This window comes from Tremella mesenterica, assembly GCF_000271645.1.
Source record: "Tremella mesenterica DSM 1558 unplaced genomic scaffold TREMEscaffold_1, whole genome shotgun sequence".
Taxonomy (NCBI): domain Eukaryota; kingdom Fungi; phylum Basidiomycota; class Tremellomycetes; order Tremellales; family Tremellaceae; genus Tremella; species Tremella mesenterica.
In genome coordinates, this window is record NW_006711225.1 from 2100189 (window position 1) to 2120323 (window position 20135).

General features: G+C 45.2%; 4 protein-coding genes across 4 annotated transcripts; 2 read left to right on the forward strand and 2 right to left on the reverse strand.

The window, feature by feature from the left end:
• Nucleotides 1-1172: 1172 nt before the first annotated feature.
• TREMEDRAFT_58635 (uncharacterized protein) lies at nt 1173-2379 on the reverse strand (the record flags this gene model as incomplete). Its single annotated transcript, XM_007001282.1, has 4 exons — nt 1173-1280; nt 1454-1588; nt 1634-1752; nt 1794-2379. 4 exons carry the CDS (start codon nt 2377-2379, stop codon nt 1173-1175), a joined length of 948 nt encoding a protein of 315 aa, XP_007001344.1.
• An 8882-nt stretch (nt 2380-11261) lies between these two features.
• TREMEDRAFT_58638 (uncharacterized protein) lies at nt 11262-12398 on the forward strand (the record flags this gene model as incomplete). Its single annotated transcript, XM_007001283.1, has 3 exons — nt 11262-11439; nt 11604-11605; nt 12159-12398. The coding sequence occupies 3 exons, from the start codon at nt 11262-11264 to the stop codon at nt 12396-12398; spliced, it is 420 nt and encodes a 139-aa protein (XP_007001345.1).
• A 744-nt stretch (nt 12399-13142) lies between these two features.
• On the forward strand, nt 13143-14019 carry TREMEDRAFT_58639 (uncharacterized protein; the record flags this gene model as incomplete). The annotated part of the gene is made up of 3 exons (XM_007001284.1): nt 13143-13382; nt 13429-13888; nt 13925-14019. 3 exons carry the CDS (start codon nt 13143-13145, stop codon nt 14017-14019), a joined length of 795 nt encoding a protein of 264 aa, XP_007001346.1.
• A 1245-nt stretch (nt 14020-15264) lies between these two features.
• Nucleotides 15265-16182, reverse strand: TREMEDRAFT_58640 (uncharacterized protein; the record flags this gene model as incomplete). The annotated part of the gene is made up of 2 exons (XM_007001285.1): nt 15265-15601; nt 15791-16182. 2 exons carry the CDS (start codon nt 16180-16182, stop codon nt 15265-15267), a joined length of 729 nt encoding a protein of 242 aa, XP_007001347.1.
• Nucleotides 16183-20135: the final 3953 nt, after the last annotated feature.

The window sequence follows — 20135 nt, forward strand, 5'->3', positions numbered from 1 at the left end:
CAGACGGACAGACTGAACGAGTAAATCAACAGATGGAAATCCTACTCGGAATGTATGTGAACTATAACATGGGCAATTGGGATCAACTTCTACCAATTGCTGAGTTTGCTCATAACTGTTCGCCACATAGTAGCCACGGTTTGTGCCCCTTTGAAGCATGTTACGGCTATGTACCGCACTATGACATCCATTCACACGATATTCGATCAAAGTCGGACAAACTGGAAAGAAAATGCAAAGATATGGGAGAGCTACATGCCGCTGTTCAGGAACAAGTCAGAATGGCTAATGAAATTAGTGGGGAATACTACAACAGGAGACACAAGTGCATTCCAGAAGAGTTCAGAGAGGGAGAACAGGTACTACTGAGTACGAAGTATCTTACTACAGAACGACCTAGTCGAAAATTGGAGGCAAAATATGTTGGCCCTTTTAAGATCATAAGGAGGGTTGGAAAAAATGCCTTCAAATTGGATCTACCTCCATCAATGAGAGTACACAATGTTTTCAATGTCACGCTATTGGAACCACCATACTCTAAAGACATAATTACAGGACAACAGATAAAACCTCCACCGCCCGTAATAATTAACGGCCAGGAGGAATTCCATGTGGAAGCAATTGTGGACAGCAGAATTCGACGAGGAAAGGAAGAATTCAAGGTAAAATGGTTAGGATACACAGGAAATGCGGCCTATGACTAGGAACCCCGAGAAAATGTAGAGGAGCTTGCTGTTTTTGACGAATTTTTGGAAAAGAGGGAAAGGGACCCCAGAAGAAAGTGAGAGTTCGATCAACATCGACAAGACTGGGTCAGGGATAAATGCATACACAGGAGATGTAGCTACAATTGGAGTAATATAGACACACTAGTTAATGGAGGCGGTGGAATTGGCTCGGAAACGACGGGCCGAAGTGGGAATACGAATGACGTTGCCAGGACGAGGAGTATGAGGAGAGGAAGAGGGTCCGGCGACTGGTTGGGAGGAAGTCAATCCGGTAGGACCGCCAGTAGAGGAAAGATGATCCAGAGTTTCAGAAGGAGAAGGAGGGACATAGTCCGAAGGAATGAGGTGAAGGGACTTATAGAGACCCAGATGTACTGGGGGTAGAGGAAGTAGAAGGGAGGAGAAAAGATGAATGTAAGCGGAGAGTTGGGTAAGGGAAGAGGATTAATCCTGGGAGGAAAGGGATCGATAACGGGCCGAAACGGCGCAGAGTTCGTGCTCCAGGACGAAAGTTACCTCGGAAGTGACCATCTTTGCTCCGACAGTGATACCCTATACATCAACATCGACCAAGTTTGAACCAAGAAGATAGATACCTCACGGAATTTGGCCTCAGGATTGTTCGTCTTCACCAAACACTTCAAGGTTCCCATAGCAGAGCACTCGCCGCATACACCACCGACTGAACTGCGTCAATATCGAACAAACAGTAGCAGAAGACTCACGAGGACCAATACAACCAACACAAAATCTTCCCCGCCATCAAGGCGACGCTGGAAATCAGAACAGAGTTCACCCTCTAGACGAACAACAGCGCCACTCTTGTTGCGGAGACGCCAACCTTGGGCCAAGCGATCGAGCTAACGATTAGTTTCGATAGAATTTGGAGAGAGGAATGAGCTCACCGCGTTCCCAAACCACTTGACAGTGGGTTTGATGGCGTTGGTCTCGCGAAAACGATCAAGAGCTTCGTCTTTCAGAGCGTCACGAACAGAATTGAAGGTCATTTTGGCCCAAAGAGTAGCTGACAAGTCAGAAACGGACAGAAGTCTATAGAAATCTCACCAATTTCGGAGTCTTTTCGAGCGTCCAGAGCCTTCGCAAGTTCATCATTGACAGGAATCTTGCGAGGGGCGTGAAAAATGCCTTCGAGTTCATGGGGAACCTCGACAAGATCGTCTGAATAGTCAGAAGGAGGCGCAGTGGGCTTATTACCAGGAGATTTTCGGTTATCAACGATGGTACCGTGTTCGGACTCGACAGAGTTAGCAGGAGATGGGTTCTCACCGGTGGCGGATGGCCCGGCACCCCCGTCGAAGTCGATGTATTGCTCGATGACCTGGTCATCGAGGAAAGACGGTTGTTGGTCGAGAGAAGGAGCGGATTGATATCGATCCTTAATGGTGTCGAGCGTTCCTCGAGACGCATCAACCAACGGAGGTTGAGAAGGAACGGGCGCTTGGGAAGTAATTCTCATTCTTTTTGTTTGGCGCATGAGATGTTTGGGGTCGACGTCAGGTAGGATTGCCGTAGTAGATGCTCGAGTTCGGCGGGAAGAGGTGGAAGGAGACAACTTAATCTCGTCAGCCAGTGAGAAATAGGAAGAAGTACATTGAGTTCGAAGGGAATTGCTTACAGTGCGTTTAGACATGCTCACAAGCAGACAAGAGGTGGAATGATACTCTGAGATATAAGTAGAATATGGATGGATAATGATAGGTAAGTAATAAAGAGCGACAAACAAGGTAGAAAGAAGGAATGAAAAGGAAAGAAGAGAGAGAGAAAGGAGATAGACTTGGTCAGTAATTTCTCAATCACACTGGAGGTCCGTGCGGGTGACGCGTTTCATGGCAACCGTCACACTAGCATGGGTGTGACGTCAGGGCGCACCAAAGGTGTCTCAGAACAATCCATGTGAATCACCTGGTTACAGGATTCAGGATCCTCGGCGAGGATCCTTGAGACAGGGGAGGAAACTTGTTACAGGGTAACAACGAATCGAGAAAACTCTATTGAGCTTGACGGATTAGGATGGAGGAAAGCGGGAGTTGGAGGCAGTGCTGCATTAGGTAGGGACGGGTTTTCCCTTTTCGAGATTTCCCCACTGGGTTTGCTCAAAAGCGGTTTTTCACCTGTCCAAGTATGTACATAGACGCTTGCAGTAGGACGGGAGTAAGACACGGATACCTGTAGACAGTATATAGTACAATCAGCAAAGTACCAACTTTGCTGATTCTTCAATATCATTCTTTGGCTACATCGATTGCAGAGGAGACACAATCCATCACATAGCACCAGAGACACATAGATTTCTACGAGACTTCCATCGAGTTCGACCCAACCTGCGACCTAGTCATCGTGTTTCCAGTACCGTTACAATATACTCGTCCATCAAACCGTAGGAAACCTCTTACCGACCACGACGGATTCACAAACATCCCGTGTCCTGTCCGTCGTCGAAATTCTTCAACTTACCTTGGCTCCTGATCTACATTCGGGGTGAGAACACTCAACGCAGATGAATGCTAACATCCCTTCCCGAACTTCGTTTATTTCTTCATCAACTTCATATCCTTTAACAATGTCCTCGCCTTCAATCCGATCTTCCTCCCTAACTTCTTTTGTTCCTTGTAAGGCCCGGAGTATGTGTCTCAGGCTTGATTCAGTAACCTCTTCCGGGTCGAACTTTGGCAATCCTTGGACGAAGTCCTCCTCCTGTTCGGTCGTTATTCCTTTTATCCCAGGATGATAGTCCGGTCGTCTTGACAAGGCATCTGGCAGCGTTGCTTGTTTCCCGGGACGGTAAACCAACGTAAATCTGAAATTAGCCAGTTCTTCTACCCACCTACCTTGCCTAGGATTCAATTGTTTTGGGGCCATCCAATATGTCAGATTAAGATGATCTGTCAAGACCTTTGTTTCTACCTGTAGTAATAAGTGTCTCTTCCTCCTGAAACCTTTGACTATTGCTAACAACTCCTTTTCCCCCGTAGTATAATTCAACTCAGCACCCTTAAAAGCTCCCGATTCTATAGCCACAGGGTGTTCCCTACCTTCTTTATCAACCTGTGAGATAATATATCCCCATCCAAAGAACGAGGCATCTGCCTGCATGATCGTTTTCAAAAAGGTGTCGAAGTGAGCTAGCACTGGAGCTTCGCATAATTTCTTCTTTAGCACTCTGAACGCCTCTTCTTGCTCAGTTCCCCATGTGAAGCTTACATCCTTGCAAGTAAGGTTGTTCAGAGGCTTTGCGATTTTTGAGAAAACCGGGACGAATCGTCGATAATAACTGACCATTACCATGAAACCTCGAAACTCTCGTAAATTCTTAGGTCGAGGGAATTCCTGTACAGCAGCAACCTATTCTGGATCTGCCGAAATTCCTGAGTTTGAAACCACATACCCAAGGAAAACCACCGAACTTTGTTCGAACTCACACTTAGCCGCCTTCACAAACAATTTAGCTTCCCTAAGTCTTTGAAATACCTTTACCGTACATCTCCTAAGTTCCTCCTTAGTCTTAGCATAAATCAGAATGTCGTCGATGTACACTATGACTCCCTCCACTAGTAAATCCCTGAAGATGTCGTTCAGGAAGTGCTGGAACACAGCAGGCGCATTTTGTAGACCATCTCTAACTACTAACGATTCGTACATTCCGTATTGTGTACAAAATGCTGTCAGGTATTCATATCCTTCAGCAATTCGTAGCAATTGATATGCTCCCATCAAGTCGAGTTTTGTAAAATAGTTTGCTGTACCTAATTCCTCAGTAATTTGAGTGATCAATGGAAGGGGATAAACGTCTGGAATGGTAACTTCGTTTAACTTCCTATAATCCGTCACCGTCCGCCACTGTCCTTTTACCTTTTTGGGAACCATGAACATAGGTGACCCATAAGGCGAGTTACTCTTTTGAATTCTACCAGCCGCTACCTCCTTCTCCAGAATCTCCCTTAACGCTTTTCTCTGATCTTCAGCTATCGAGTACAGTGGGGCCACTTTTAACTTCGCCCCCTCCACTAGGTCCAGTCTCATATCGTAACTTCGGTTTGGAGGTAACGTCTCTCCTCCTATCTTAGGATTAAAGAGATCCAAGAAACCATGGTACTCAGAAGGTACCAACTCCAGCAGCTCTTCTTGTTCTTCCTCACTAAGTTCGTCTTCCAACGCCGAGTCTCTAGGCCCTAAAACCTCCCCTTCCTTGAACCCAAAAACTGCTCCTAACTTCTCCCCCTCTCTTTTCTGTCTACCCGGGATCTTTATTACCTCCTCCCTAACATCCAGGACCACTCCTTCCTTCTTCATCCATTCCCATCCTATCACCACATCTGCATCGCACAACTTTGTGACTGTCACGCGGCACCGCGTGACATCATCTTTCCCCATCAAATTGGACATCAGTTCGCCATCAACGATCCAGTTCTCATGAACTTCATCACCTACGAGGGTATTAGGAGGCTAACCTCGTCAAGGGCAAAGTTAGTCATGGAGGAAGTTAGGGAGATACGAAGTTAGCGAGATGCGAAGTTAGCGAGATATGAAGTTAGGGAGGCACGAACTTCGTCCCCGACGAAGTTCGCAAGGTACGAAGCTCAGGACTTCAGGTTGAACAAAGTTCTGCGTTGAAGAAGTTAGGGAAGGACAAAGTACTTAAGGGCCAAAGTTCCCAGAGATCTTTGACGATCTCTGGTTGTTGTCTTAGTGATAGAAGTTAGTAAAGTACGAAGTTATTACACCCAGAAGTTATTGTCACCTATTTCATATTTCAAACAACGAGGTAGTTAAAGGTCGAAGCCACGAAGTTATTGGCCGTCGGTCCTAGCAAGTTAACGAAGAAACAACCCTGTGACAGTGACATCCAACCGAATCATACAAACTTCGTCCCCAACTGACACACGGATCCCTGTTTCAACGAACTTCGTGATGGGGCCACCGATACTTTCTGAAACATCGAACATACGTACAGGTACTTCCTCTGGGTATCTGATAACTTCCAATCCTAACTCCTCCACTGTTTTTGGGTTTATATATGAACTGGTCGCTCCCGAGTCCCATAAGGCAACCACCTGGGTCCCTTTTACGTTGATTTTAGTCTTTGGTTGCCTCACATTAGTGATGGGTATCTTGATGAAATGTCCGTCTTTGTATACACATTGTCCTGCTACTGTCAGCTCTTTCCTTGTAATATCAGGAGGAACAATAGCAGAGAGGACAGAAAATGGGACCCGCCGACATTCTCTCAAACCGACGGGTCCAAGCCTTTTCCCTCCTCCACACCTTCCCCTGCTGCTGCATTCATCTGCCTTGGCTCCCCCACCGCCACTGCATTCCCTCCTGTTCCTCTATTCCTCGAGCTCTTCCACATCTCCGGAGGATTCATTTTCCCTTGAGCTACCTTAGCCGCTACCAAAGGACAATCCTTCACATAATGTCCCTGACCTCCACACTCCAAGCACGCTCTTTCGGCTCTCCACTTTTCCCTCTGTTCGAAACTCGGCCTAGGGGTAAGAGGATCCCCTTGTTTCCAAACCTGTGATCCTGTCACTAAGTTGCTCCGGGTTACCGGAGGGAGCAACACCGAACCCACAGGATTCTTTGCGGGTGTAGTCAATAACTTCGGTGTTGATGGCACGAAGTTGGGTGTTCTTCCTCAGTTTGCTTTCTGCCCATTAGCCTGTCTCTCCACCCAACGTTCAGTCATCCTATTGTCCAACTTGATCACCACTGCCTTCAGCTCTTCCATGGTCACAATCTCCTCCCTCCGAGAAAGCTCGTCCTTCATAACTTCGTCCAATCCGTTGATAGCCTGGGCCACTAACATCTCCTCCTCACTCCACCCCAATATAGCAATATACTTTTAGAACTCAGCAAAGTACGCCGATGCCTTCCCTTGCTTCTGCTTCAGCTCCCTTAAACCCCTGATAGCCGTGCCCCTCTCATCTGGATCTCCGAAGTTCTTCTTCATCCATACCACGAATTCGGAACGTTTTGAAAGGAAAGGAGGAAGAGGATTAGAGAGTAAATGAGGCTGCACTGCCAGCAGTGCAACCCCTCGCAGGAACCCTACCATCCACAAAACACTGTGTTCCTCGCTCTTAAATCTATCCCTCATCACACTCAACGCCAACGAACACTGAGTTAAGAACCCAGTAAGTTTCTCTCTTGCCCCATCAAATTCGTTCGGGTCCTTCGGTTTCGGCGCTCGAGTCGACGAAGTTGTCGCCGATCCTTCTCTGGATCCACGATTCCCTCAACGAAGTTCGTGCACTATCTCTGTCAGAGCTTCACTCTTCTGGTTGTCAGCAGTCTTCAACTCCTTCAGAGCTCTCATCATTTCCACCAACATCCCATCCCTAATATCCTTCCTTGAATCTCTCCGGCGAATTTCCTCCCCTGGGTCGCGAGGTGTACGAACTTCGTCCACCAGTTGAACCCCCCTCTTCATCCTCCAATGTTCTTCCTTGACCATCCCCTTCCACCCACGGGTCCTCTAAGTATGCGTCGGAAGGTGGTTTGGTGAGAAAAGATGAATCCCTAGAACCGTGAGGTTCTAGGTTACCTTGATTTCCCCCTTGTTCGTTCCTCGACATTTCTTCAGCCGTACTTCTCTCTCTGTCCTTTCCTCTGGTAGTCTCCCACGAGCTACTGGAGAGTCGGTAAGGACGATCTCTGGTACTGTCACAGGGTTGGTTCTTCCTTTGTTTCCTAGGATTGACGGCCAATAACTTCTTGGGCTATGACACTTAATAGACTTGCTCTTCGTAGTATGGGTGGTGACAATAACTTCTGGGTGTAATAACTTCGTAGTCTACTAACTTCTTATCACTAAGACAACAACCAGAGATCGTTAAAGATCCCTGGGAACTTCGGTCCTTAAGTACTTCGTTCTTCCCTAACTTCGCCAACGCAGAACTTCGTTCAACCAGAGTCCCCGAGCTTTGTACCTCGCAACTTCGTCCCTGACGAAGTTTGTGTCTCCCTAACCTCGTATCTCCCTAACTTCGTATCCCACAAACTTCATATCTCACTAACTTCGTATCTCACTGACTTCTCACATGACTAACTTTGTCCTCGACAAAGTTAGCCTCCTAATACCCTTGTGGGTGGTGAAGTTCATGAGAACTGGGTCGTTGATGGTGAATTGATGTCCAAAGGAACTTCGTTTGATGGGAAAAGGATGATGTCACGCGGCGCCGCGTGACATGGAGATTTGGTGAACGATGTTTTGTTCAGATACCAAGGGAGATAAGGTTGAAGTCGAACTTCACGATTCCTAGGGGTTCGTCAGCCATCATATTAGGTCAAGATGAGGGTGTGAGCGGTTGGATCGTTAGAATGGATGGATCGGGACAAATTGAACACTCACAAGACGTTCATCGCTCGACAGGACAAATGGTGACGACTAGAGAGTCGCCAGATGTCATCCAAACCCCTCTTGACGCCATTGAAGTTGACCTAGACCCCGTTGTCAACGAAGAAATTTTCCCTGACGACCTCTCAGAAAGTGGCGAACAGGAAAATCTCGATCATGAACAAGGAAATGATATTGAAAGAGATAACCCACCTAATACAGGTCCACAACCCACTGAAAGACGACGAGGACAGGGCATCTGGGGAGGAAATTGGATCTATGAGAACGATATCGTCGAAAATGAGAGAAATGATGAGGAAGGAAGAAATGATGGGGATGAGGGGATCCTGACGACACGTCACGGACGAATTATTCGACCCCCCCCCACTGTTTTGCAGGCCTAACGGACTTGTTTCTGGAGTTTGGTCGCGAGCCTAATAGGTTAGTCGCACTCGCCTCTATCGCAGGTATTGAAAGCGACACTTCTCTCATTGATCCTGTCTCTCCTGAAGAAGCAGTAAACGGCCCAGATGGTGAAAAATGGCTAGAATCCATGGAGAAAGAGATATCTAACATTGAGTCTAAAGAAACATGGGTGGAAACGGTACTTCCACCGGGTCGTAAAGCCATAGGCTGTAAGTGGGTATTTGAAGTGAAGACAGATTCAGAAGGAAACCTACTAAAGTATAAATCCAGACTAGTAGCTCAAGGATTCTCACAGGTACCAGGTGTCGATTGCAAAGAGACATCCGCACCTGTTGGTAGATCGGGGTCGTTACGAATACTCTTGACTATAGCGCCCACCGAAGATCTCGAAATTTGTCAGGCCGATGTCGAAGGGGCGTATTTAAACGGTAAACTCGATGTCAAAATTTATATGAAGTATCCAAAGGCGATAAAGCCAAAACCTGGATGTAACACCTTGAAGTTAGTCAAGTCTCTTTACGGGTTATAGCAATCCGGTAGAACATGGTGGATTGAACTCGGGGAAGGATTATCTCACCTAGGTTTCTCAAGAATCGAGTCAGATTGGGGTCTTTACTACAGCCCAGAAGGTAAAATCCAAGGAAAGGGAGCAGCAATATTGCTAGCCTATGTCGATGATCTAGTATTAGCCACGAAATCAAAGGAGGAAGCAAAAGAAATTTTCAATGGGCTAGGGAAAAGATGGATAATAACCGACCTGGGGGAGATAAGTACCATTCTAGGTATGAAGGTAACAAGGAACAGAGAAGAAAAGATGATATGGTTAAACCAACCAGCATATATCGATAAGATAGTTCAGAAATTCCCTGAAAATGACTTACATCAAGACCGAAAAACGCCATTACCCCTTACTGCAAAAAATCCATCGATGTTGGAGGTGGAAAGTGATATTCGACCATTTCAAGAGTTGATAGGATGTCTACAGTGGTTAGCCACTTGTAGTCGACCAGACATATCCTATGCAGGCTCATACCTTGCTAGGTATCTAACCAAACCGACAAAGAAAGTGTGGGAAGAGGGAATAATGGTAATTAACTACCTTCGGTCCACTCGTTTACATGGTATTCGTCTCGGTGGCGAGGCTAGCGATCTAGCAGGATGGGTTGATGCCGATTGGGCAGGTTGTAAAGACACACGACGATCAACTACAGGCTGGATATTCATGATGAATAACTCACCGATAACATGGAGTTCCAAAAGACAAGCTACAGTATCGTCGTCAACAGTTGAAGCAGAATACATCACAATGGCTGAAGCAGCAAAGGAGGCTCAGTGGTTGAGAGGACTACTAAGAGAGATAGGCTATGATCAGTCAAATCCTACTGTTTTAAATTGTGATAGTCAAGGATCAATATCACTAGCTAGGAAACCTGGTACTCACCAGAGGACGAAGCATATCCATATTCGACACCGTGCTCTTGGAGATCTAGTCAGTAACAAAGTTATCGAACTAAAATACGTCAACACTGTCTCTCAGAGAGCAGATGTACTCACAAAAGCTTTAGGTGGACCAGTGCATTCGGTGAATAGGTCAGCGACACGAGTTGAACCACCGAAAAAGAAGAATATTGGTTCAGTATACGTGACAGTAGACAATGATGAAATCATTGATTATGATTACTCAGATTTTGAGGATCTAGGAGACCTGTCAGGAGGTACAGAGAACGAAGTAGTACTAGAGACAGGTGTATGGGTGGAAGGAAAATTGGTGGAAGGAACATCAGAGAAACCCACCAAAGGAATGGCTTTCATTAGTGTAGTGAACCTGGCTGTCCCCTACATGAGGAGTAGGTCCATAGTTCCCTTCCTCTCCCTTCTCCTTATCACCCATCTGATACCTATTGTAGTTTCTCCCTAGCAAGAATCCTATTCCTCCTATTCTCTTTCCGTAGACAAGTTGTTCTTCTTCTTAGAGGACTCCTAAACCGTAATAATCCCCGTACCGTAAAATATGGCGTAGCTGTTCCGTACTACGGGACCCCAATCATGTATATAAGCTGGGTCTGAGGGGGATCTCTTCCTCCATTGTCTTTCTTCTCCCATCCTCTTTCTTCATTGTCTTTCTTCTCACTTCTTCTTCTCCCTCCTTCTTCTCCTCCTTTTTCCTCCATCCTCTCTCGGACCCTCTTTAGTTTCCTTGATACACTCTTTACTGACCATTACTGACCTTTGATCCATTGTTGACTAGTATTATCCACATCACAGAGTTCCGACAGTATCCAGCCCTACAGGTAGGTTACATTTATTTATTTGTAGTGATCCTCACAAGCAGGATCATTACAATTAGCCATGACAAAACATTTTTAGATATACCCAAGAATGTGAGTAATTCTAAGATAGGTCAAAAACCGCCGGTAGAACCTAAAGTCATTAGAGAGATGAAACAGAAAAACAGGGAGAAGAAGGAGAGGATAAAAGAGAGGAAAGATGGGAGAATACATAACCAACATTCTAAGGAAGTTGTCTCCCCATAGTGTCACGAACCTCGTATCCTAGCAGATTCTCCACATGACGACAGGCCCGCTTGAGATCGTAGAGGATGTCGAAGAAAGGTGTGAATGCACCTTGACCAGCGTTCGATAGGGAAACCAACAGCCTTCAAAGGAAACAGATGTGTTGCATGGACGCCTCCAAGGTACAAATCGATATATCAGACAGTTCATAAGGTCAGAAATGATTTTCATGATAAAATGGCTAATGAACGTACCATGAGCCTCACCAGGCCTCATGAGAGGAGCCAATTCATCAATACCGTCCGGGAGAGGCAAAGACATGATGATTTTCAAAATAAAAATGAGAAATCTTGGGTTGAAAATGGATCTGTGAGATATTGTCAGCCAGAGACACGAAGGAAATTCATCAATTCTCGTGAGTTTACCACTAAACCTGAAGTTTTAAGAACTTGACAGGATAGAAGGAAGTTCGGTCAGAAATGAGTGATAAAAGTGGAGAAAAGCGAACAATGAACATACCGTTTATTGGAGGTAAAAGTGATGAAGTAAAAGGAAAGATAGAGAAGAGTGAGACATCAGTAGTGAGTGGTAGCCATGTGTCAGAGCGGGGCCCCACAGGGGGCCCCACAGGAATTCATTTCATGATTTCACCTACCACTACTACCACACACATAACACTCAACATTTCTGTTGCAGGGTTGGTTCTTCCTTATCTTCCTAGGACCAACGGCCAATAACTTCGTGGGCTATGACCCTTAATAGGCGTGTTCTTTGTAGTATGGGTGGTGACAATAACTTCTGGGTGTAATAACTTCGTGCTCTACTAACTTCTATCACTAAGACAACAACCAGAGATCGTCAAAGATCCCTGGGAACTTCGGTCCTTAAGTACTTCGTTCTTCCCTAACTTTGTTCAACCCGAGTCCCCGAGCTTTGTACCTTGCAAACTTCGTCCCTGACGAAGGTCGTACCTCCCTAATCTCGTACCTCCCTAACTTCGTATCTCACTAACTTCGTATCCTCCTGACTTCCTACATGACTAACTTCGTCGAGGACGAAGTTAGTTTCCTAATACCCTCGTGGGTGGTGAACTTCATGAGAACTGGGTCGTTGATGGCGAACTGATGTCCAAAGGAACTCCGTTTGATGGGAAAGGATAATGTCACGCGGCGCCGCGTGACAATTTCATCATTACTACCTTCTACATCATCACAAACCTCGCCGTCGCCATCGATAAATCGTCCGGGACTACTGCAGAGTCGTGCATTGTCCCGTGGGGGAGTGTTAGCCAATAGAATCTGGCCAGGACAGCCGAACCGCCGTCAGATAATTACCCCTTCCGTCAAATATTTCTCCGTTCAACTTATCCTCTGAACTTTATTCGATCGTCTGTGGTTTACTGCGTGTGAGTGGAATGTGATAAGTATAGAGACATGTAGAATCGATGCATGCTCTTTTTCCTCTCTGTATTACCATCTAATTATCAGCAAACAAAGAGGTAAGTGTTTTTGTATCTGCCAGTAGAGGAATTATCAGGAGATGTTAGTGAGAATGTCACTCACTCTCACACTTACTGACTGGAAATGGTCAAACACAGCTTCATTCATCGTTGAGTTCCAAAGCGAGCTTGCTAGGTAGATCAACTAACTAATCAATTGTATCTCAGATCCCCGAAAGTTGGTAGAGCAGACATTGTTCTTAACTGGTCAGGACAACACGATTCCCTCGTCATATTCCTCCGTGCTAAAGAGGGACTTAAGAGGTGGAGCTGAAAGTTGTGTATGTGACCGAGAAATGATCCACTAACTGACATACAAAATCACGGCTGAAACTCATTACGAATGAGAACCATTATGTGGTATGACGCCTTGCGATTACGATTCTCTTCCTTTTTACTCTCTCATACGTCCATCGTCGACACCTGTTTCGAATATATCATTTCTTTGAAATCACGTCAACCGTCAACACCTGTCTGAAAATATCATCCTTTCTTCCAATGACATCAATCGTCGACACCTGTTTCGAATATAATCCTTTCTTCCAATCACGTCAATCTCACTTGTCGCAGGAGTTATATGAACACGGAACTCGTCTCAAATCTCAACATAACTTCTCATCATGGACTTCTCAGACAAAGATACCAAGGAAACCCCTTACGCCGAATGCGTAAAGTATGATTCATCAGATCTTGGAGATGTTAAAGATCAAGCAACTAGTTCCAAAGATACGACTATCACCCCCTTGAATCGTATGTGGTCAAGTGTGAAAAACTCTGTCATCAACACTCTTCATTCCTCACCTTCTGATCTAGACCAACCTCACAAAGAGCAAGAAGACGGATTACTCACATTGATCAGAGTGAGTCAATATTTTACCCCCATCCCTATCCAACGTTTACGATCAGATGCGAACGGGTTACGAAGAGAGTGAAAGAGAGACTATAGCTAGATTCGGGACTAAAAAAGTCCTTTCAAGGGGTAATTGCACCTACGTCAGATCTCTAGGTCCCTCGACAATTGGTCTCCCTCAAAGTGTGATTAGTCTATTCAACAAGCCTCCTCAAACATCCAATCAACTTGGAACTGAATTACCAGAAGATGTATTATCACCTCTTTTTGAACTACATCACTTCCAACACGGATCAATCCCACAATCAAATTGGAGTGACTTAGAAGGATCCGTCAAACCTAATGAATATATCAGGGCGGAGTATCAAAAAGATTTAGAACTTTTGTCGGTTGATCATAATACCCTATGGCCAGGAGGATATGATACCGCTGTCAGACCTTTGGTCAAAGGGGATATTGATGCAATTTCTAAAGCTTTATCTAAATCCTTTTCTGATTTTGGAGAGAATGAGATAAGTGAGTGGATTTTGAGATATGAAAACAGATTTGTAGCGAGTTTTGATACTCGAGTTTGTACACCTGATGTGGTTCAGGATCTCAATGATTGGGGTAAGGCGTTGGAGGCTCTGGTTGTAGTAACCGTATAGATCCGTGTGATCATTCTCCTTCCTTCTACCATATTCCACCACATTCCACCACAATCTTCTTCTATCCCATTCCATGAGATTCTATGCTTATTCATCTCGTAGGTAGTTTGTAGATATAAACCTTTGTAGATAGAAGTATGCATCATCTTACCCTTCAATTGCCTTTCTACATTAGAGACGTTTTCGGTACCGATCGATCGCGTCTTACAACTGGTGGAGGCCGAAAAGAACGGTACAGTCATTCGGACACTTCAAGTGAGTTAAGTCACCAATTCTCATCCAACTACTCATCCTCCCCTTTCTCACAGACTATCTGATTCTCTCCTTACCCATTTTGTTCATCTTGCACAGCCAGCTCAAACAAGTCAACAATGTAACTGATCATCAGGAGAGTGCACCCAATACTAATATACTACCTCCTATTATGATTTTCTCTCCTCATGGTGATTCAAGCAAAAGCACAACTCTATCCCATTCAATCTATCAGAGAGATCCCACTCAAAATTACTTATCCAACATATTACAGGAGTATCTCTCAAACATCTTGTAAGTCCCATCCTCACCCTTTCTACGGGAAACAAATTTGACACTTATGACTTTTGATCATATCAACGCTGAGAACGTAACAGCTCGAATAGATCAATCACGTTGGGTAAGGGATGAATATGCCATGCTAATGTGTACACGACACACTAAGTACCAAAAGATTTGATCCATTTCATTCTTCTATCAGTGAAATCTCTGACTATATAGAAGATGAGATCACTCGCTTTAACGGATCAATCGATTTTTCCATTGCCACAATGTTCAAAGATAACAAGAGATCAATCAAATGTAAAGATATCGGAATTCGTCCTACAACACCTAGGTGGTCTGATCCTCCTTCGAAAAAAGATCCGGCAGAAGAGATTCTGATGCTTGGTAGATATTTGTCTCGTACTGGAAACATATCAACATTGACTGGACCAGTAAAAGAAGTTAAGGATGATTATCTGAATGTTAGAACATGTAGTTGTGATTCTGACAATGAGTGTGGATCCTCATCCAAGAAGGAGGAAGGAGACAAACTGTAGATCCTCGATGAATGCTCGATTCCATGACAGGAATTGAAGTGGTGAGTACAATTGAGACGTAGTAGGTGATTGGAGCAGGTGATGATATTGCATTCTTGGTCCAGGATGATGCAACAAGACTCTACATGGGCTGCATCATCACTGGCTCACTCTGCCGTATGATGTTCTAACCTCATTCATCTTTCCTCTCACCGCTCTGTGCCCATATCATCCTGTGACGTAGATCCTCAAGACTTATGCTTGTGATTTTGGGATTGCAGTCTGGGAGACCTGGACTTTCCAGTTCAACACCGGAGGTGTACGCTAGAGTTATGTCTTTAATAGTCAGACCAATTCTCTGTGCCTGATTGTCCATACTTGTTAATGAAGCACCAGTATTTTTTGACCCAGCCTCGACGATGTCCCATATAATTTTCTGAAGTTTTTTACCCAACGGACCGGTGAGTAGCTCAAAAATGTATCCATCAGCGTCGGATTGTCCATCTGACCCTCTCTGTCCAACGTTCTCACTAGCTCTCAGCTGGATTTTTACTCAATAACAATCAGCCTACCAGGCAGACATGAGAGTGTTCAAGTCATCAGTATCATCTTGAGTCAATTCTGGACCACTCAGATAGTGGAGTACTTCATAATGAAAGTTAGCCGCTCTAGATGATATCAGTTCGAGTCATGTCACGTTTATGGTTAGAAAAACTTACTCTAGACCTGTCAATTTGATCCCTCGAGCCCTGTTATCCAGGACTGTATTGATAGCATCACCCAAGGGATCTCCCCCTCGTGATTGAGACCATCTCCCTTTCCAGTGGGCTACAAGCTCTTGAACAGACTCGAGACGAGATTGAAGGCGGTTTGTATTGCTTCCGGCTTCAAAAGCCTTCCAGACCTTGTCTACAAGGTCAATGAAAGTAGGTTCTTCTCCACTTTTCCTGGCTTCAAACGAGAGGAACGCTAGTACGAGCGAACATGTTTTGTCTGATACCTCGGCAACGATTCTTGAACCTTCTGACCTGCTTCCTGTGAATAAGCCATCATAGCGCGTGACCGGTTTGGGTTTTCTGTTGCTTCTCCTGGGTGGTGTGGTGGTTGGCATGCTATTGGAAGAACGTCAAAGGATAAATCAGATGATTAGAAACCGATAAGGTGGAACGAGTGGCGAGGATATCTCGACAGATCCTGTCTTTATGGTAGATGCAGGGAGGTATTCAACTCCGCTTATCGAGAGGATCGAAAGGATCTATCCGCGGGGGAACCAACCTATCGATATCCGGATGCCCGAGTCGTGAGATGTCTCCATGGTAACCCGTTCCAGTCGGATCTAGAAAGGAGGTTCGTGAAGGACCGTGTTTACTACCTGTTAGCCGATAGGATCGGCCCAGGACGGCCGAACCGCCGTTATATAATTACCCCTTCCGTCGAATATTTCTCCGTTCAACTTATCCTCTGAACTTTATTCGATTGTCTCTGGTTTAATGCGAGTGAGTGGAATGTGATAAGTATAGAGACATGTAGAAATGATGCATGCTCTTTTTCCCCTCTGTATTATCATCTAATTATAAGCGAAAACAGATTAACAGTCGGAAGTTCACATACCTCTGTGTTCAATAAAGGCAAGTTCCTACTTCTACTCCTCTCATAATGACCTCTGTGTCGACTAAGATTTCGTTCTACGATCCATCAACGTATGCTTTGTGGAGGAAGGCGATCGAGGTGTATCTACAGATAGGCGACGTATGGAATGTCGTCTCAGGTAATGATACCGAACCTGGTTGCGAAGGGGTTAGGCCGGCAACTGAGAGGGCGGGATCAGTACCACGCCCGTCGAAGGGCAAGTGGTTGGTAGAAGGATTACTGGAGAAGAGTTGAAGGAGTGGGAAAAGTGGCAAGCGAGGGAGAATAAAGCGCAGGGGATGATCAAGGGAACAGTGACGGAAGCTGTAATGCTTGATTTATCTGAGAAGATGTCAGCTAAAGAAATGTGGGATTACTGCTTGAAAATGCACGTAACAGCCACAAACGAGAATCAGAGAAACGTCCGTCAAGCATTGTTTAGCTACAGTCGGGTCCAAAAAGTCATGCGCCGGCTCTTCCTAGTAATTTGGCTGGGAAAATTGGTGTGGGAGATTGTGGTTCACATATCTTCAACATGTCTGCATGCATGGGGGTCAAATCCTACCAAGATATCTGCAGGATCCTCCTCTACCAGAATATGCAAGTAGCTAAGCATTATCATTGTAGAAGTTTGTCTGGGAATCACCTAGAAGATCATCCAGTTTGGTCAAAAATCACGGTTTTTGGCCAAATTGGTCAAAAGTGCTTCTTTTTTAAATGATGGTCACAAGTCATTTTCAGTCACACATCCAGCTCAAAAGTAGCTCGACAGATATGGATTGGATAGATGTACAAAGTGTCTTATGACTTTAGCCATGCATATCCTAAGCTGAGTGCGGTAAAGCACATCAAAGTTGACTACCACGATTCACCTGCCAAATTACTATGAAAAGCGGACGCATGACTTTTTGGACCCGACTGTATGACTTGAGGGAGGATGCGACGGCCGAAGAGATGGCTAAGCATGTAGAGGATTTCTCGAAGACGATGGCTGAGGCAAAGTTGGTAGGGGAACTTTGACTCACAGGATCGAGCAGGTCTATTCCTCAATACCATCCTAGCACCACCATACAGGAACATCCACGTAGAACTAATGTCTGTACCCGAAAAGGACAGGACCTGGGACAAGGTATTGTCGGTCTTTAACGCAGAAACGGCGAGACGTAAAGCGCGCCCTGTTGGTAGGACCAATAGAAAGGGATTCACGATGTTCGCCGAAAGGGATAAAGGAATGAGGGTGAACCGAGATAATATCTCTGATGGTCAGCCCAGGAAAGAAACTAGGAAGTGTTATAACTGTGACACTGTAGGACATCTAGCGAAGTACTGTCGTAAACCTAAAAGAGAGGATACAAACAGGAAAGAAAACGCAGATGGAAAGGATGGAGGTAAAAAGAAATGGAGGAATAATAAGAATAATCAGAAAGGACATACAGTCTCGAAGGATGAGAACCAGTCCAAGGATAACTCCAAAGCCTCCTTGATGTATTCGTCATTGGATGGTGAACATGAGGCGTGGGCCGGGATGGCCATGTCGACAGAATCATGGTTCGATGATGACGAAGGGTACACGAGTAACATTGTATGGCCCGAAGAAATTGAAAACCCGTGGGTTGAGGATAATGAGTGGGTGGGATTAGCTACAGAGTCTAATGACGTGAGCCACACTCGTGTAATCCCCACCTGGGTAGTGGATAGTGGTGCTACTCACCACATAACTCCTCATAGATCGATAATGACCAATATTAGAAGACTAGTAGAACCGAGAGTGTTCGGACTAGCATCTGGCAAGTCAATGACGGCTTGGGAAACAGGTGACATTAATCTCGAACTAGATTCAGGACAAAAGATGGTACTGAAAGATGTACATCACGTCCCCACAGCAAAGATAAGTCTTCTCTCCCTTTGAAGTTACTCTCATGGGGATGGAAGGCAAATCTAAGCAGCGGTGGTGGATGGATAGGGAAAGGTAAAGAAAAACTAGGTTTGAGAAAACATGACTCACTGTGGTCGGTACGATTCGGCAGAGCGATGTCTGCCGCAATGATCGTAATATCGACACCGAAGGCGACTTCACCCCTTGAGTCTGAGCATCAGCGACTCGGACATATAGGTGTAGATAAACTAAAGAATGTAGATAAACTAAAGAATCTAGGTAGACAAGGACTATTGAAGAAAGATTGGGACACTTACAAGAATGATCCCTTTACGACTGATAAATGTCCAGCCTGTATGCAGGCCAAAATAACACGTCTACCGAAGAATAAAGAAGCACCAATGTTAAAAGGAGATGGTGAAGGAGTAGGAATGGATGTCGATATTACTGGCCCATTCGGTCCGGCGATAAAAGGTGAATGATATTTCTTTGTTGGTGTGGAAAGGGCGAGTCGAAATGTATTTGCTATACCAATAACGACGAAGAACGAAGCGTCTGATATCGTTCGACAGTGTATATCCAAATTGGAGAAACAGCTTGGTGAAAGGGTGAGGGTGATTAGGTCTGATGGGGGAGGTGAATTCGATAGTCTCGATATGAGGGAATTCTACCTATCAGCGAGGATCAACCACTACATCACACCAAGATACACACCAGAATTAAATGGAGTGGCGGAAAGGATGATATGTCCCTTGAAGGGGATGGTATCAACGATGTTGTTTGACTCAGGACTACCGAAAAAATATTGGTCCTATGCTGTCAGATACGCTGCCATTATAATTATGAAAACATCGATTGGTGTCAGTGGTAAATCAGGTTGGACATCACTCACAGGAAGAGAGACCAATCTTGATAGTGTGTGGAGATTTGGTGAACGATGTTGTGTTCAGATACCAAGGGAGATAAGGCTGAAGTCGAACTTCACAATACCTAGGGGTTCGTCAGCCATTATACTAGGTCAGGATGAGGGTGTGAGCGGTTGGATCGTTAGAATGGACGGATCGGGACGAATCGAACACTCACGAGACGTTCGTCGCTTGACAGGACGAATGGTGACTACTAGAGAGTCGCCAGATGTCATCCAAACCCGTCTCAACGCCATCGAAGTAGACCTAGACCCCGTTGTCAACGAAGAAATCTTCCCTGACGACTGCTCAGAAAGTGGCGAACAGGAAAATAACGATAATGAACAAGGAAATGATGTTGATAGAAACAACTTACCTAGTACAGGTCCACAACCTACTGAAAGACGATGTGGACAGGGCATCTGGGGAGGAAATTGGGTCTATGAGAACAATATCGTTGAAAATGAGAGAAATGATGAGGAAGGAAGAAATGATGGGGACGAGGGGATCGTGACAACACGTCATGGACGAATTATTCGACCCCCCCCCCACCGTTTTGCGGGCCTAACAGACTCGTTCCTAGAATTTGGCCGTGAGCCTAATAGGTTAGGCGCACTCGCCTCTATCGCAGGTATTGAAAGCGACACTTCTCTC